The sequence below is a fragment of the Biomphalaria glabrata genome, chromosome 9, assembly GCF_947242115.1.
Source record: "Biomphalaria glabrata chromosome 9, xgBioGlab47.1, whole genome shotgun sequence".
In the NCBI taxonomy this organism is placed as follows: Eukaryota; Metazoa; Mollusca; class Gastropoda; family Planorbidae; genus Biomphalaria; species Biomphalaria glabrata.
The window spans coordinates 9,224,266-9,243,557 of record NC_074719.1 but is presented as its reverse complement, the minus strand read 5'-3'; the positions used below and the strand labels follow the sequence as shown (position 1 = coordinate 9,243,557).

Below are 19,292 nucleotides of genomic sequence, written 5' to 3'. Positions count from 1 at the left end.
TACGCCACTGCACGGGCATCAATGCACCTAATAGGCCTACTATTTGCGCTCAAAATGTATACTAGAATGAAAATAGATACGAAGGTCTGAAAGTGCTGTCAATCATCAATGCAATATTCTTATGTCTATAAATTATGTTAGTAATTACATGCATTGCCATCTACAATTTTTCTTCTATTTGTGCGGAACATTCGAGTGGAAACACTTTAGTCGTAAGCCCGCTCCCCCCCCCTTTTTTTTTTCATTTTGTAGGCCTAATAACAAATAAATCCTCGGTTAGCGGAATTATCAAGGGTCAGTCTGTCTCACTTGTCACACGACCAGGCCAGGCAGCTAAGTTTTTATACAGACTTTACTTGCTTAAGACATTTTCCCGAAATAATAAATCAGCCTTTACCCAGTACTGTAAGCCTGCTTATTAAAATATGTACAAAACTAAAATCCGCAATGAACATGTGCTTTGTCAACTTTCTATGCCTCTGAAAAAGTAAGAGGCTCTATATCCATAAATGAAATTGTGGTGTCTTTCGGCCATAATGAAGTTATTGTTATTTTGTATGATATATCCGTGATGGATTGAATGGATTTAGTCCTACCTGCACGAGCAATAGGATAGGCCTACTGAATACTGGTGTGGGAAACAATGAATATGTACAGACTATTATTATTTGGTGCATGACCGTCCTTACAAATTGCGGGGCCCAATGTAATGGATGCTTGCGAGGCCATTCCACTGATTATTTGTTTTACAATAACAACTATTGTTATTAATTAGATTATTATATCAACATTTCTTAGGCTTATAGGCCTACAAAATGCATAGGATGCAACTTAAATGCAATAGGCTCAAGCGGGTTAATTAAAGTTACGTCAATCAAATATGTTAACCCTTAAATTTATCATAAGCCCTATACATTTGTGACAAAAAGCCATGATAGTGATATTATTGCCTATTAAATTTAAATTGCGGGCGCGTGCCAGGAACGGGATTCAATTTGGAGCGATCGGTCAATCGGCTTAAGGTCGTCCCTGATTTGGTGATAGAGATATTAAATTTGTAGGTGAGAGAAAATTGTGAAGGAGCGACAGATAGGCTACCTACTAGAATTCACTGGCTATAGCCTAATATAAAAAGTACGCCTATAGCCTAATATGTTATGAGTAGAGGGAATTAAAGCGTTAAAATGCGGGTCATTTTATTGGAACTGCAAAAAAAAAAAAATGAGGAGAGGTTCCGGACAAAAGTAAACAATAAAGGAAAACTTGGTAAGAAATAAACGCGCGTTGACGGTGTGTAGATCAAGTGCTACATCTACATAGATCAGTGGAGGAAATTCAAGGGGAAAACACTCTAGTTTAATTTGTTGTTTTTTTTAAAACATGGCGACTGTCGGAGGTGATTCGCTATCGGTCTCAAGAGTATGTCTTTAATTTCAATAATATTTGTTAATGATAATGTATTTGTTAGTAAAAGTAGAATCTACTTGTCTAGATATTGACGTACTAGATTCTAGATCTTCCAAATGTGTCTCATTTTCAAATGTTTTTTAAATTATCATGATTGACATGATCAGTCACAATGCTTTTTTTGTAAAAAAAAATAGGTGCCGGCGGTACTGAGTCTGAGAGTAGAGGTACTCAGGCGACTCACAGACTCACTCTCAGTGATAGATTGCCTAACATTTAACTACTAATAAATTAATAATAAACGTTAAAATGCTAGAAAAGTAATAATTTTTTCCCCACATTGAAAAAGGTACCGGTGCGTACAAAAATATGAAAAAAGCACTGGACATGTTTAATCTAGTCAATCTAGATCAGTCTGATTTAGTCAATTTAGATCCACTTGCTGATAGCCTCAGGTGACCCCTGGCAAATCATTCGACTCCCAAGGGTGGTCATGACACACAGGTTGAGAACCCTTGGCCTTGGACTATATAGAAGAATAGATCCTTATTGTAAACCTCTGACAAGTCTTTCTGGTTGCTGCTGTTCTTTGTTAGTAGATTAGTTCTACAGCTTCAGTAAATCAGTTTAAAAAACATGCATTTCTACACTCCTTGGCTTGTTGGTTGTTGAGTAGAATTAAGAGATGATTAAAAATAATTGCTCTTTATTAGATAAAGACTTTATTGGCTCACTACTTTTAAAGAAAAATGACATTAAAATGATGTTATTATAGCTGATTTTGGTTAGTGTCAGGTAAACATAGATCTATATTTAAAACCCCAAAAATTAACAATAATACATATTTCTACCAGGACTTGAGAAGACAATTGAATCAGTTTTTACAAGGTAGCATCACTAGTGGCAATATCAGTTATGAAACCCTTTCCAACTCTGCCCTATACCTGCTACGAACTGTCCCGGTGGCTCGTCATGCTGTGCTAGAGCATTATGCGCTCTCCTTTGATGAAGCTATCAACACACATTTGAGCTTTGCCGATCGTAACTCATGGAGTGGCCAAGGTAACAAACTCTTGATTTTAATGAAAATGTTTTGAACAAATATAGAATATTTGGTATGATTTTCCATTGTACCTCATTATATTCTGAATTATAAATTTCAGATCCAGAAGCTATACAGCAAAGTCAGCTTTCAGCCTTGCAGGATGTTACTGGAGTACTACTTAGTTTTATCAAATCCAATGCTGAGGCTTGGGCACCTGTAGTCTCTTCTGTAAGTTTAACACCAAGTTATCTTTATCCAGACTATTTCTTAATTCTTCGGACGCTTTAACATTTTCTATGACTTCTCTTTAACAGTTACCTCTTAGTAAAACTTATTAAACATGTATACTAAGGCTTGTAGCGGCCTGTTATACTTCTTAAGGTTCACGATTCTGTGTAAAAAAAACAAGTGAAGAAAACAGCACACTTTTTTTCCATGGCAGAGTCTGCAAAAGAGCTCACAGCTCAGCAGCAATAAAGCTGGCTAGAAGAAGGAGAAGAAGTGTAAAAAACAAAATGCTTTCATGAACTACCATTAATGGCTGCTCTAAGACTATTTTTTGTTCTTAGCATAATAGTCTATTATTTAGGACTTTGGAAGATTGAATATTAAAATGATTTTTTCTTTACATTTTAAATGGTCGGAATGAATAGTCGTTTTAGAAATGTGATAAACTGTTTGACATAATTGTTTCAGTGGGCACTGTCTTTGCTCGGATTAATGAGCAGTAAGTATGCTGCTAAAAGAGGTGTCCAACATGTCACATCTCTTAATGAAGTCCTTCAAATGTGGATGGCCTGCCCTCCAGCCAAAATGTTAATGGAAATAACCACTGAATGTTTTGCTGCAATGTAAGGGAATGCAAGTTGGTGTTCTTGCTTGAGAATATTTCTATTTTAATAAATCATTTCACTTTTAGTTTCTTTGTTTCTCTTTGTAGTTAGTTTGATTAACTTTTTTTTTTTTTCAAGCATCTAATTTAATAGTTGTCAACATTTTTCTATCACCTAAGTTTACCCCAATTCATTTTTTTGCCTTTATTCTTTCACTTCCATCCTTACTCAGAGTTCCCCTGCTCTTTAATGTCGCCTGCTTTGACCAATAGACATAGTGCAGGCAAACTTTTCTTCTTGAAACTATATCTTTAGATAAGCAGCTTTTTTTTTTATAGAGATTGTTTTTATTTTCCTTCAGGGTTGGTAGTGCCCCTGACATCTGTGTGGATGCACTTTTAGAGGCGTCAGTGAGATACTCTCCACATTTTGATTGGGTAGTTGCTCATATTGGGTAAGTTGATTCTAAATTAATAAATTATTTTTTCATCATCGCGTTGCATAAACTTTTAAGCCATTTGTTTTTTTGATGAGTCATAGAAACATTAACATAAAAAAGGAAGCTAATGTTCATATCTAACAATCATCTATACAATTTGCATAAACTTTTTTTTAATTTTTACATTCTCTAGGTCTTGTTTCCCAAGAACTATCATTACTAGAGTACTTAACTGTGGTCTGAAAGATTACTGTACTGGTTCAGTTGATGGTTCAGACAAAGATGCAAGTAGCAGCAGAATGAAAGTGCCTAAAATGGCGTCAGTTGTAGGAATATTGGGACATTTGGCAGCCAAACATAGTCAGGATATTAGGAAAGCTTTAATGGCATTGTTTGAGGTTTGTGCACATTCAAATTAAATCAATTTAATTGCTGGATATGTGACTGTCTGAATGTGTATTACCATTTTTGTAGAACTAAGTTGTTTTTTTAATTGAAATAAAACCTTTGTGTACAAGAGCTAGTTCCAATTCAATTACAAACTTCAATTTATTTTTAGTATGTGAAGAAAAATGTACTTTTATGTGCTAAGTTTATTAAAACTTTATATTTCATGATACAGGCCAGTCTCCATTCAGATACTCAGAGCTCTAGAGTGACAACACTGCCATTTTTACTGCAGCTGGCATCAATGTCAGACTTGTTACTGAACATTCTAACACCTGACCTAGTTTCTGTTTGTAAGTCATTAAGTTTTATGTGAGCCTAATGTTTTATTAGGACTATGACAAGTGAAAATGTGGCACATGCATAGTTAAAAAGTAACTAGAGAGAAAGGCAGTAAATACAGACATTACTTTAAAGGAAACAAATGTCTATACCATTAAAACAATAGTTTTGAAGTATGCATCTGGGTGTCTAGGCTTTCTTTGTAGAGTAATGCAAAGTTGTTTTTTTTTTTATTATTTCTAAACTGTTAATTTGTCTGAGTTAAAAGTGTGGTAAAAAAGTCAAAATTCAGTAAAGGGTGTTATAATAATAATCTTTATTGTCCATATGGAAAATTGTCTTACAATTTGTGCATTACACCAAACAAAAAAACATTATAACTATAAGAAACCAAAGTGTACATTCACACCAGACGCACTCATAATTTACATGTGACAAAGTTTATATCAGATTGTTCTTATTTAATGATTTGATTGCCAGGGGAACAAAAGAGTGTTGGGGGGTATTAACAAAAGTTAACTACTTGATTTTAAGTTTTAAGACATTTTATCATTATAAAATGTACTGTTAATATATTCTTCGTAAATGTATATATTCACCATTTTAAAGTATTCTTTACAAATTGTGAAAGTTATTTGTCATTAAGAATTCCTGTTTAAGTGTCTGCAGTTGTACTTTTTATAATCAGTATTTTTTATTCATCTCAGTGAGCTCATCTGTAGTGAACCAACTACACAGACAATTTACTCACTGGAAACGATCTTCACCTTCAGATTACAACAGGTAACACTCATTTGAAGTAGTTTCTCTGACCAAGTGTTTTATCCCTTAAGTCTTTTCAAATGTTTGTGAGATTTTACTTTCAACACTTTCTGGAGCCATTTTGTACTACGGCGACCCTATAGTTTTATCTCACATCACTCAATATTGTAAATGTACAATGCCATTCTTAAGTGTATTGCTAGGAAAGGAAAATTTGATTGATATATCACCTCTGCAGTATGATTTTTTAAAATAATTAGTTAATTAATAATTTTATTTATAAAGTGCTGTTGACACACAAAATGTAGGCTCAAGGTGCTGTAATAACATTACAAACACAAACACGACAGCTAAAATGACAATTAATCTAAAAAACAGATAAGTCTTAATGTTCTTCTTAAAAGTGGTGTAGCATGTTGTCTGTCTGAGATCAATGGGGAATGAGTTCTAAACCTTTGGTCCGTGCACTGAAAAAGGTCTCTGGGGGACATATAGAGTAATCAGTTGGCTAAGGTACAAGGGCATCTCATTTTTATATATACACTGGAAGCCAATGGAGCGTGCGCGAGAGCGTAGTAGCAGAATCTTGTCTTGTTTTTCTAAGGACTATTCGTGCAGCATTGTTCTGAATACGTTGCAGCTTGGCTATTTAAAAAACTGAACTCCTATTAAAATCAAGGATTACAGTCAATGCTTTTTAACTGCATATGATTCAAAATTTCTTATTGAGTACATGGCTAATGAAATGATTGTTGCTTCCCAAAGATGACTTTTTGTCTAACTCCAGTGACAAGAGGAATCAAGTCTTATAACCTTTTTTTATTTACAGTCATTAAAAAGGCTTTTGTAAATTTATTTTATGCATAGAGTACCAAAAGCTGTGGTAATTGGCTGATGCTTCATTTTCACTTCTATTATAAATTTTTAAGCACACATTTTTTCCCATTTTCTTATTTGTTTAAAAAAAAAAAAAAGCATATTTAAAAATGACACTTTACACATTAATCTTACATAATATAAAGAAATCTTCCTTGATATTTATCACTTGTCACCTTGTAGTTAATATTATTTGATGTTCTCCACAGTTTTCTAAACCTTGTTGTCCACCTTATTGCTAAATGTAAAGTTGGCTCCTGTGATATCATCAACTTTTTATTGCGGACTGCATTACCTCAAGGTAGGAGCATGCTAATGTTTTGTTCTTTGAATGCTTAAGCATGCGTACTGAGAAAATCAAAATCAAGCAAATTATTAAGTTATTATTAAATCATATTAATGACTTAAGTTATTATTGATTTGTTTTTTTTTTTTTCATTGCACAGAAGAGAGCGCTGGAAGTGAGTTGCCTGTTGATGAAGTGAGAGATACATGTATTGAAATAATGGTCAGTCAAAAGTTCATTTATCTTATCTTATATAATACAGACGTTACTTCAAAAAAGAAGATGATTATGTCCTACGCCTCATGCATTCAGTCATGCATATTAACCAATGACTTAAATTCTGCCAACTCACTGGTTTTCCTGGCTAGCTCAGGCAACCCATTCCATGCTCTAATAGCACTAGGGAAGAAGGAGGGATTATTTGTACAAATTTGTCCTAGCATATGGGATGAGGAATATGCCTTTATCTTTGTGTCTTTCTAAGTATTTTATTAAATTTTGTTTTTGTATATTATGGTTCAGTGTTTTATGTATCATCATTTCATTAAGTTACATTTAAGACTTTTAACAAAAATGAATCAATTTTTGTCAATTGGTTACTTATGAAGTTAAAAAAAAAAAATTCTTTTTAGTCAGTCTTAGTGTGTACATATTAAACATTTAGGAAAACAAAATAGTATGCATTTTGATATGTTTATGCATCTTTTTTGTGCATTTGTACAAAATTGTAACATTTGTATGATTTTTCCCTTAAAAAAATCATTTGGATAATTTTTTAAAGACAATATTTCACTTACAATAAATAAAAGTACATATATTTTGTCTATAATAATAATAATAATAATAATCTTTATTGTCCATATGGAAATTTGTCTTACAATTTGTGCATTACACCAAACACAAAAACATTATAACTAGAAGAAACCAAAGTGTACATTCACACCAGACTCACTCATAATTTACATGTGGCTTTCATTACTTGTTCTTCTTGTCTGCCAGGTGCATTCTTTAATTTTTGTTTTCTTTGTGGTTCAATTTTGTGCAATATTTCTTGACTGCGAATGTTTCATTTCATACTTTATACATGTTAGCTTTTTTTTTTTTTCTCCTTTGAAAAATTTAAGCAACAGAAAGGTTTTAGGGACAAATAGGTGTTTTCCATATTCTAAAAAAACTTTTCTAGTTGTTTTTAGGCTTAGTTCATAAAAGAATGAAAAAGAAAGCTTTGTTTTTTCATTGAAAGAAACAGTATAAAAAGTGATTGTTAAAGAGATTTTTAGAGAATTTTACTAAGTAACAATGTACATTTTTTGTCTCCAGCACATTCTGTTATTTGAGCTTCAACGTGGTGTCCTGGCCAGGAAAGGGAATGCAGTTGTTGTTGATCTTCCTTTGCTGTCAGGTCTGGCAGAACAAAGTTCCAAATTAACTACCCTGTTGTTACAGAGTTATGGCAAGAGGTTAGTGCTTTGATAGTTAAATTTTTTTCAGCCCAAATATGCTTTAGCCACATATAAAAATGCAAAGAATCAACAGTCTTATTATATAAATGTGCAATGCATCGTGTTAAAAACAATATACAGCTCTGTAATTCTCAATGCAAAATTGATTGTAAACAATAACAACTTTTAGAACATTGATAAAGAACAAGGTCCATTTTTTTAAATTATCAAATTTCTTAGAGAAATAACATGAACCAAACCAATTTGGTATATTTTATGACTCTATTGATTCATTTCAAGTTTTGTATTAAAGATTTTTGTTTCAATTTTGTATAATGTTTAATTATTTGAAAAAAAAACAACAAAAAAAAAAGTTCACTATATTATTCTTCTAGACTATTATTTTTTGGTCATGACCAATCCTTTTGTGGCTACTTATCAAATAGCTCAACACTTCTGTGGCTACGTATGAAATAGATACCTATGTTTCCATTACTTAAATGTGTTTTCCTTAAGGATAAACAATTGTTTTTTCAGAGTGCCATGGTTACAGAAACTTTTGACCTATACCTCACTCCAGGCTGGTGAGAACTGTTCAGCCTCAATGTTAGCTAACATTGTGTTTAGTGCCAACACCCCACAACAGGTATTTCTGTGTTTGTGTTAATTATTTTTGTTGTATTTTATGTAAGTTGTTAGAGTTGAATAAAGCAGACATTCCTTCCATTTCCCATAATGTGTATTTATTACGCGAAATTTCCAACAAAAAAAAATGACACCTAATCTATTCTTAAGTCTCTTTATTGTCTAGAATAGTCTAGTTTAAATAGTAAATCTAGAGATTGATCTAATCTTGATCTATATATAGTAATCTAGTCAATCTTGAGTTTGATGACTAGATTTCTTGATCTACTTTTGTTCTTTCTGATATATATCAAGATCAGATCTTTATTATATATGTCTAGTAAGACCAGGTACATCTAGACTCTAGGACTCTGCTACTTAAATTCTAAATTTACTGTATATTGACAGTTGTGATCCTTGGATTTGACGCCCTGTAATAATTAAATATCTTTAATATGTAGATCTAAATATTGTTATTTTGTATGTTTTTTAATACATATATATTATGTCTTTATATAATAATTAGTGTTTGTATATTGCACTTTACAAAATAGTTGATGACACAAGTGTTACATATTTTGTTGTCAAAATGCACGTTTTGACCATCAGTATTACACTTTTAAATTTTTTTTTTGGTAGACAGGTCTGATAAAGAAAAAAATTTAGAATAAGACACATCTCTCTTTCCTTACCCAATTGCAAATAGTCATTTGAAATATCTTTGTTTTTTCTGACTATTGTATTAGCTAGAGTTATCTCTACTATTACATTTCATAGATACAGGAATACAAAAAAAAATTAATACTTTAAATTAAAAGATAATACAGGTTTTTTGACTTGCTGTTGCCAACAAAATTTTTACTAAACCATCCTACTTCTTTATTCATCAGCTGGGAACATTTTATAAACTTAGGCAAGGGAGTGAACTTGGTATCCCATCAGTTATCTCCTCTACTTTAGTTCACATTTTCAACAAGCTCACATCAGCCACAACGTCTCAGCCAGAGTCTACAGCCAACAGCAGCAATGTGCTGCGTGCGTTGAGAAACTTGGAGAAACTGGTCAATGTGGAGAAAGTCAAGATCAAAAGGAAAGCCTTGACCTGCAGGTGAATCCATCTTTTCATACTTCTCTAATGTAGGCCAATAGAGGTGATGTTATCAATGATGTATCAGTATTTAGATTTTGAAAAGTGTTTAGGGCTAAAAATATTTTAAAAAATTATAAGTTTTGTGACAAATGTGACTACACCTAAATATTTTATAAGGAAGTTAAAAAAAAAAATGTCCCCTTTCAGACCTTGTGATCATCTATAGGCCAGATGATGTAAAGGTCATTTGTTTCTATGTCATGTGGCCAGCTAACGACCAACTGCTTTTAAAATTTTCCCCCACTAATGTCAGGTAGCCATTAGAGCTGGGTGGACTCAGAGGCGCCCTAAAGATCCTAAAAATAAAAAATTCCCAAATTAGAACCTTGAAGCCAATCACTTTACAACTCAGCTACTAATGTCAGGTAGCCATTAGAGCTGGGTGGACTCAGAGGCGCCCTAAAGATCCTAAAAATAAAAAATTCCAAAATTAGAACCTTGAAGCCAATCACTTTACAACTCAGCTACTAATGTCAGGTAGCCATTAGAGCTGGGTGGACTCAGAGGCGCCCTAAAGATCCTAAAATAAAAAATTCCAAAATTAGAACCTTGAAGCCAATCACTTTACAACTCAGCTACTGCGCCACAAAGAGTGTACTTCAGTTTGTTTTATATACATTTTACTAAAATTATAAGACAAACAAAAAGAAAACAATGAATAGATTATTGTGCTAATTGAAATATAGTCAAGCTAGTACTAACAAACTTGTATGAATGTTTTAGATAAAATATAGTAAAATTTGACAGAGCACAGACAATTTAGCATTCATTGGAATATCTCAATCCTTCAGGAACTTACTCAATTTTCTGACCTCTCTTTCAGCACTATACTAGAAGGTCTGAAACAGCGCCATTCAGTTCTGTGTGACCTGCTGCTCTCAGCCAATGAAGACATCAGCATGTGTGCACTAAGGCTAATGACCTTAGTCGGCTTTCCAGATGACCTTAGTATTTCTCTTTTGACAAGATTGTGTAGTGTGATAGCCATCATTTTCTTTACTTCTTTACATAAGAACACTGAACAAAAGGGTAACATTTTTTTTGTTCTCAATACTGTGTTGTTGTTTTTTTTATTAAATAGAAATTTTAATTTTTTGAGATCTTTGATTTCTTGTTCAAAATGCATAGACCAGTTTCTGTGATTGTGGTAAACTTAAATTTGTGTATTTATGTTTCGTGTTATGCGTTGTGAACTGATCTGTACTGGTGCTTCCTAATGTCGTGGTGTACAGGTCAGCTTGTGTGTGTGTGTACTGTGTTATTTTGAACTGTTTTGTCATTCTTTTACAATAAAGCCTAGGATCAAGACATGTCTTCCTGTAGTGTTTTATTAGGATACTACAATGTGGTCTTTCCAATATCCAGTTCTGTATTATTTCATTAAATACCAAGTGTAGAAGTTGGTCAAACTAACATTTAATGCAATGCTTTTTGTTCCCAATAAACTAAGTTATTGAAATAAAACATTGCCATGTTTCCTTAAGTGTTTTTCAATTGGGAGACATCCATACATTTCTTTATAACATAATTATAGTTAAATTTCTATGACATAAGCCAAACACAAAAAAGAAAACACTTTTTAGTATATTATATATATTTTTAATGATATATTTTAAAAATATATTTCCATATGATGTATAATTTCTCTGTCTACCTAGATGATGCCAGTAAAGCTGACAGAATGACCCAGTTATGTATGTCCTGTATTGAACAATTAAGCCGTTATCCCTTCACAAAAAGTTTATTTATACATTACTTATTGGAAGGAGCTGTACAGAAGGTTTGCAATAAAAAAAAAAAGAAAACCAGTTATACTGAACTATATAATAAAACATATATTTAAACTAACATAGTTAGCATTCAGTTAAGTTAACAATTTAAAATAATAAAATAACTATTAAAATATTATTTTCAATTAAAATCCTAAGTGACTAAAGAAAAATATCATTGGATATTGCTAATAAATGTATGTTAAAGTTTTTCTTAAATTGGCAAGACTTAAAATCTAAATGACTAACCATGCTTAAAATAAATTAATAAATTAGCTTATTGCTGTTGAATAATTGATAAAAATATATGAAATTATCAACAACCAATTTCTTTTTTTGACTTCCAGGAAAATTGTCATCTGTTTGGAGGCAGGTGGCAGCCTGCCACATCGAACTCCCCACATGGCAATGGTGTGGACACTGTCTCATTGTTAGAGGAGAATCGCCAACAGAGTTTGTCTATAGCCCTTCCCAGATTCCACTCTAGTGTCTACCATGGTGGCATCATCAGACAGATTCCTAAAACTCAGTTGCCAGTCAAACCTCTACAGAAGGTATATTTACAGTGCTTTAAACTTATGTTACAATTGTCCTTATCTTCCAAGATAAATGATTCAACTTTAATACACTTTTCAAGCCCTTCTTTTATTTCACATCTGTAATGTATTAAAAAGGCTTTCAGATTCTGTAACCATTCTTGGCTTTTTAAGATGTTGACATTTTTAAAACCTACAATACAGTGAAGTTCCCTGGGGATGATATTTAGTAATTTAGCAAAAACTATAACAATCAAATGGGAAAACCTCAAAAATAGGCCATTTTGTAAATAATGGTGTTGAGCTAGGCTTGATTTGGTTGAAGGTTAATAAAGAACTGTATGTCAACATCATCTATGTCTCAGTGTCATGCTATTTTGTAAGAATAGAAACATTAGGATGAGAAATTAAAAGTATTACCAGAACTAAATATATTGTATATATTGTCATCAATTCTTCTTCTTACAAATAAAAACATGGCATATTAGTTGTATAATAAAAAGTCAAGGCTATAACTGGTAACTATACCAATATTGTTTTTTATTTTGATTTGATCACTAAACCTTCCAACTTTTTCACAGAGCCAGGTCGTCAGAAATTGTTTAATTTTCACTGAAACACTTTGGCTATGCTGCCGAGAAAACAGACAGAGGTGTAGACAGGACCTTTCAGGTCAAGTCAATAGTGATACAGGCCATGAGCCCATGGAGACAGACCAAGTCAACAGACATATGACTGTAAGTGAATATTCTAACCCGTCTCTTAACTGTAAAGTTTTTGGCTGAGCCTAGAAAATATATTAGATTGCAGTAGACTTAACCCACAAAGCAGCTGAACATACCCAGTGATTTAGAGTATTTGATATGTATAAAAAAAAACTAGTTAGAAATATTTGTATTCTTCACTCCATATGAGGTTCATTATATTGGAATAGTTCTCCCCTGCACTGGTACTTATGGTGCGCACAAGTGCATTATTTAACACAGGCATAGACAATGTGTTGATAGAGATAGAGTTGACTTTCACATAAGTATGGCAGCTGAGAAGGAGGCTGTGTACAACAAATGTGTATGGTCACATTTGTGCATATCATGTGGTATTAAACTTTTGTCATTGTTTTCTACTTGTTATTGCAGACCTGCCTACCGTTACGCAAAATGCGGATTCGTTACGCAAAATCTCCCAAAAATGACCGTCAGTACGCAAATACGCATTTAACCCGTCGCGTTACGCATTTCGTATCCTTTTTTTTTCCACTCTCTTGACTAGCTTACGAGCGGTCACGGAGGTCGCACTAAGGCTAAGCCGTCCTGTTGGCGGAAGGGGGGGGGACAGAAAAGGTGGGGGAACACATTGTGTCCAGATCTATACGTTGATTGGTTCTTAAAAGCAATTAGATTTAGTCTAGAAATGAAGAACGCGAGTGTGAGGGAGTGGCGGGTTGGTACCGTCAGTTAGCAAACGTGACTTTTTTTTGTAAGTTCATTAGTAGAAATTAATTATGTTGAATCCCTGATTCCCGTATTCATTGTATAGAAATAAATATCAAAGTGCTATCGATTAAAAACACATTGAGTGACATTGTAGATATCTAGTCTAGATCTGGATTCTAGATCTAGAATCTAGATAACTTGTTATACATGAATCAATAGATCTAGCAATTTTATCTAGATGTAGCTAGAGTCTAGCTAGTCATTACGTTATGTCATGATTCTCTTACATTATTCTACAATCTAGATCCAATTTAGTTGTATGATTTAGATTGACTAGATCTAGATCGATAACATCTACTACCATCTAGTCTAGATCTAGACTAGATTCTTAGTCTTAGTATAGACTAGATCAAGGATGAAGAGTAGACCTAGACTAGATCTACGTTTGTAGCGGATCCACGGCATCGGTAACACTCTTAAGCCCAGATCTAGAGTAGATTACATTCATTCCAGTCTAGATTAGATATCATCTCTATTTTCGTATTGATCTAGATTTAGATTGTAGATCTAATCATGACATCTAGATCTAATATTATATATATATATGACAAAATAATGGATCGCGTTACGCATTCTGGTGCCAAAATACGCATTTTGACCATCAGCGTTACGCATTTGGACTTTTTTTGGTAGGCAGGTCTGTTATTGAAATGTTTGCTGAAGACTTATTTCAATATTCCATGAGAAACTTAAAATGTAAAAATGGACCAATTGTTTTCAATACCTGACATTGAGTTTGCAAACATTGTTTTTATTTTACAGACAATCAGTGAAAGCTCAGCTCGAACACTTGGTTGTGTTATTGTGGACATCTTGACCCTTGACACACTGTACAATGATGTCCACTGGCAGGATCCAGATTTTCGTAAAGTGACAACTGAAAGGTTAGATCTTGTTACCTTTCATTTAATTTAGACCCATGAAGCTAATGAAAATTAATGTTATAAACTTGGTTTTGTTAGTCATGAATAGTCTTTGTTGGATGTTGGTAAGCTACCTTTGTTGGAGCAGGTGGTTGCTTCATATCTTTTGTCCATCTCTTCTGCCTTTGTTGGAATGGGTTCAACTTTTCTGCCTTTGTTGGGATGGGTTCAACTTTTCTGCCTTTGTTGGAATGGGTTCAACTTTTCTGCCTTTGTTAGAATGGGTTCAACTTTTCTGCCTTTGTTGGAATGGGTTCAACTTTTCTGCCTTTGTTGGAATGGGTTCAACTCTTCTGCCTTTGTTGGAATGGGTTCAACTCTTCTGCCTTTGTTGGGATGGGTTCAACTCTTCTGCCTTTGTTGGAATGGGTTCAACTTTTCTGCCTTTGTTGGAATGGGTTCAACTTTTCTGCCTTTGTTGGAATGGGTTCAACTTTTCTGCCTTTGTTGGAATGGGTTCAACTCTTCTGCCTTTGTTGGGATGGGTTCAACTCTTCTGCCTTTGTTGGGATGGGTTCAACTCTTCTGCCTTTGTTGGAATGGGTTCAACTCTTCTGCCTTTGTTGGGATGGGTTCAACTCTTCTGCCTTTGTTGGAATGGGTTCAACTCTTCTGCCTTTGTTGGAATGGGTTCAACTCTTCTGCCTCTGTTGGAATGGGTTCAACTCTTCTGCCTCTGTTGGATTGGGTTCAACTCTTCTGCCTTTGTTGGGATGGGTTCAACTCTTCTGCCTTTGTTGGGATGGGTTCAACTCTTCTGCCTTTGTTGGAATGGGTTCAACTTTTCTGCCTTTGTTGGAATGGGTTCAACTCTTCTGCCTTTGTTGGGATGGGTTCAACTCTTCTGCCTTTGTTGGGATGGGTTCAACTCTTCTGCCTTTGTTGGAATGGGTTCAACTCTTCTCCCTTTGTTGGGATGGGTTCAACTCTTCTGCCTTTGTTGGAATGGGTTCAACTTTTCTGCCTTTGTTGGGATGGGTTCAACTCTTCTGCCTTTGTTGGAATGGGTTCAACTTTTCTGCCTTTGTTGGAATGGGTTCAACTCTTCTGCCTTTGTTGGAATGGGTTCAACTTTTCTGCCTTTGTTGGAATGGGTTCAACTCTTCTGTCTTTGTTGGAATGGGTTCAACTCTTCTGCTTTCAATTCTTTCTTCTATCTTGTTCTAAACTTAAAAAAAAAAAAGCATTTCTTTAAATAATCATTGGAGGCGCGGTGGCTGAACGGTAAAGCGCTTGACTTCCAAACCAGGGTTTCCAGGCTAGAATCCTGGTGAAGACTGGGATTTTTAATTTCGGGATTTTTGGTGCCTCTGATTCCACCAAGCTCTAATGGGTACCTGACATTAGTTGGGGAAAAGTAAAGGCGTATGGTCATTGTGCTGGCCACATGACACCCTTGTAAACCATAGGCCACAGAAACGGATGACTTTTAACATCATCTGCCCTCTAGACCACAAGGTCTGAAAGGAGAACTGTACTTAACATTCAATAAATTCTAATCTATATGATCTATTTATCTGTGAAACTATTCATTAAGTGTATGTACAGTCTACATTCAATGGTAACTTTTTCATTCTGTTTTTTAATATTATAATTTATTACAATATCACAAAATTTCCTCACAGAGATACATTGGTCTGGAAAAGACTTGAAGATTTGCCTGTGGTGTGGAATGTTATTCAAGAGTTTAGTTCCAGTAAGTGTTATCTATTATTAATTTAGTCATTGGAACATGTCTTTCCACCCAAACAGAATGCTAATTATTAAATGCAACAAAAAAAAGTTTTCATGGTAAATCAGTTACTGTAATTAAAAACTCTTACCTAGCTAATAAATGACAATCATGGAATTCTCATATTGAGGAAATAACTGAAAACAGAGTTTGACAAATAGACAAACATCGTTGTTGATTTATATTCATTAACTACTTCAGAAAATTAAATATGAACATATCATATCAAACTTCAATCGTATAACTAAGCACACACAATAGTTTTACAAGGACACAATATAAATCACTTAATCATTCACAGTCTATTTATAAAGTCGAAAAAAAGCTTGATTTCAGATTACTTTTTAAAATATCTGGATTATAGTTACCCAGAGTCTAAGTTTATTTGTAGCTTCCTTGGGCATTTATGAGCTAGTTAGCTCTTCCTCATGTTTCCAGTGAGTCCCTGGGGAAATATTTTTACCAAACATTTGTAACCTTTCTCTATTCTATGTGACACGAAGTGTTGGAGGTTGAAGTGAAATGTTTATTCGACCAATGTAAACAATGAATCAGTTTTGTAATACATCCTTTCAATGTTAGTTTTCGAGTGACATTGTGTCTATGTCACCTGCAAGCAAATGATAATTTAATTTATATGATAATGCTCTTTTTAAGTTTGCAATTATTTTATACTTAAAAAAATGTTTATGATTATTATAACAATAACCATGTTGATTACTATTTTAAATTGGATTTTTCTTAGTTACATAACATGGACATGTCATTCATTGCATACTGAAAATGTTATTTCGAGTGAACTAGTCTAGATTCTTTTTGAATATGAGTTTACAGCAAATAGAGATAAGATAGAAATATGAACTTAACATTGGGCTAAGATTTTGTTTTTTTAAATCTCTTTTCAGGTTGTGTGTTTGTGTATTATTTGTCACCTGTGTTGAGGTCATTGATGGCAGTCATTATGAATCATTTAGAGGTGTCTAGAGACACACGCATGAGGAACTGTCCCAAGCAGTTTGAAGGTGCAATTAAACTAGTCCATTGTCTTACAAAGGTGGGCACCAATGTCTCAATGTTTTGTCAGTTTAATGGTTTATTTAAACAGAAAGATGTTGAGTGTAGTGTCAATAGCCTATGTATAACCTATGTACTGTAATGATAGCAGACATATCTAGTCACTCCATTTACATATTGAAAAAAATAAAATCTTTTTCAGGGCTCAATGATACCACCACCTTTGTCAAATGTCGCTGAATTGTTTCCGTTTGTGTCACCCTATGAAGGATATTTGTTACTGCTGACTTTATGGAGATATATAAAGGTAAGGGTTTATTTGATTGGCTTACTAAATCAATAAATAAATATCTAAATGAAAAACCAAATTTTATATTTAAATAAATTTTCAGATTTTTTTCTATCTTTTAAACAAATTTCCTTTTTTGTTTTTATCAATAGGAAAATCCTCCCACAGAGTTTGAAAAAGAGCAATCTAGTCGAAGTGAGTTTAAAAAATTTTTTTTTTCATAATCTTAAGACGTGTAGATTGATACTGTCAAGTACAAGTCTTTGTTTTCGTCTTACCTAAATTCAGTCAGAATACAATCTGTGGAATTGTGGGATTAAACGTATGCTAGAATCTAATTTTAACAGCTTCTCATGTCAGTGCAGGAGGCCTTGTTGTCTCTTAGACATCAAACATTAGTTCTGATGTGTCATCACTGAGTTTTCTTTTCTACTGCCAGAACATCATGTATCAGATCCTGAGTTATTTGGTCTAGATCTCTTTTTTTTTTTTTAACTTGGCTTAAAATCTTTTCTACTTATTGTGTGTTTATTCTTAAATACACTAACTTTTTGACTTTTGTTTTTTCAGCTTGTGATACTTCCCACATGTTTGTGGTTCACTCGATCCTGCATGCCAACATCAATCACATGGGACACCTGTGTCCAAGATTCTTCAATATGTGAAGCATCTAGTTCACTTCTCTTGAGATATCCTGTGAAATTCTGCTGTTCAGCATCACTTCAGTTTTATTGTATATTGTAATGAAATAACTGAACTAGAAAACCATTATCTTGGGCTTTATTCAATAAGATTAGGCTACAGTAAATGGTGAACGAATACAAACAGGTTTCACATTATATTTTTTAAGTTTAATGAACACACACACTGGGCATGACCTTCTGAAACGCTGGACAGATGCAGAAAATAAACAACTCAGTTACACTGTAATCACCCTGCCTGAAAGTTATAGGAACAAAAACATGCTAAGAATAGTAAATGAACAAGGATAAATTCCTAAGGAGGCCTAAGTCAGACCTGCCTACCGTTACGCAAAATGCGTATTCGTTACGCAAAATCTCCCAAAAATGACCGTCAGTACGCAAATACGCATTGAACCCGTCGCGTTACGCTTTTCGTATCCTTTTTTTCCCCCCTCTCTTGACTAGCTTACGAGCGGTCACGGAGGTCACGCTAAGCCGTTTTGTTGGCCGGGGGGGGACAGAAAAGGTGGGGGAACACATTGTGTCCAGATCTATACGTTGATTGGTTCTTAAAAGCAATTAGATTTAGTCTAGAAATGAAGAACGCGAGAGTGAGGGAGTGGCGGGTTGGTACCGTCAGTTAGCTGATACACCAACGTGACTTTTTTTTTGTAAGTTCATTAGTAGAAATTAATTATGTTGAATCCCTGATTCCTGTATTCATTTGTATAGAAAAAAATATCGAAGTGCTATCGATTCAAAACACATTGAGTGACATTGTAGATATCTAGTCTAGATCTGGATTCTAGATCTAGAAAGCTTGTTATACAGGAATAGATCTAGCTAGTCATTACGTTAAGTCGTTAGTCATGATTCTCTACATTTCTCAACAATCTAGATCCAATTTAGTTGTAGTATGATTTAGATTGATTAGATCTAGATCGATAACATCTACTACCATCTAGTCTCGATCTAGACTAGATTCTTAGTATAGAATAGATCAAGGATGAAGGTAGGCTTACGAAAGTTTGGAGTAGACCTACGTTTGTAGCGGATCCACGGCATCGGTAACACTCTCGAGCCCAGATCTAGGTCTGGAGTAGATTATATTCATTATATAGACATAGATCTAGTCTAGATATCATCTCTATTGTCGTATTGATCTAGATTTAGATTGTAGATTTAAACATGACATCTAGATCTAATATTATATATATATATATGACAAAGTAGTGGATCTCGTAAGTGTTACGCATTCTG

At 33.9% G+C, this 19,292-nt stretch overlaps 1 protein-coding gene across 1 annotated transcript; it reads left to right on the top strand.

Annotated features, from left to right (window-relative positions):
• Positions 1–1,351: 1,351 nt before the first annotated feature.
• Positions 1,352–18,870, top strand: LOC106052276 (integrator complex subunit 5-like). Its single transcript, XM_056042429.1, has 23 exons — positions 1,352–1,419; positions 2,262–2,469; positions 2,571–2,680; positions 3,149–3,303; positions 3,647–3,739; positions 3,918–4,122; positions 4,347–4,464; positions 5,161–5,236; positions 6,301–6,392; positions 6,538–6,599; positions 7,698–7,837; positions 8,357–8,465; positions 9,334–9,551; positions 10,417–10,622; positions 11,252–11,373; positions 11,710–11,916; positions 12,480–12,635; positions 14,154–14,275; positions 15,940–16,010; positions 16,952–17,100; positions 17,263–17,367; positions 17,502–17,544; positions 17,920–18,870. The coding sequence occupies exons 1-23, from the start codon at positions 1,381–1,383 to the stop codon at positions 18,012–18,014; spliced, it is 2,901 nt and encodes a 966-aa protein (XP_055898404.1). The 5' UTR covers positions 1,352–1,380; the 3' UTR covers positions 18,015–18,870.
• Positions 18,871–19,292: the final 422 nt, after the last annotated feature.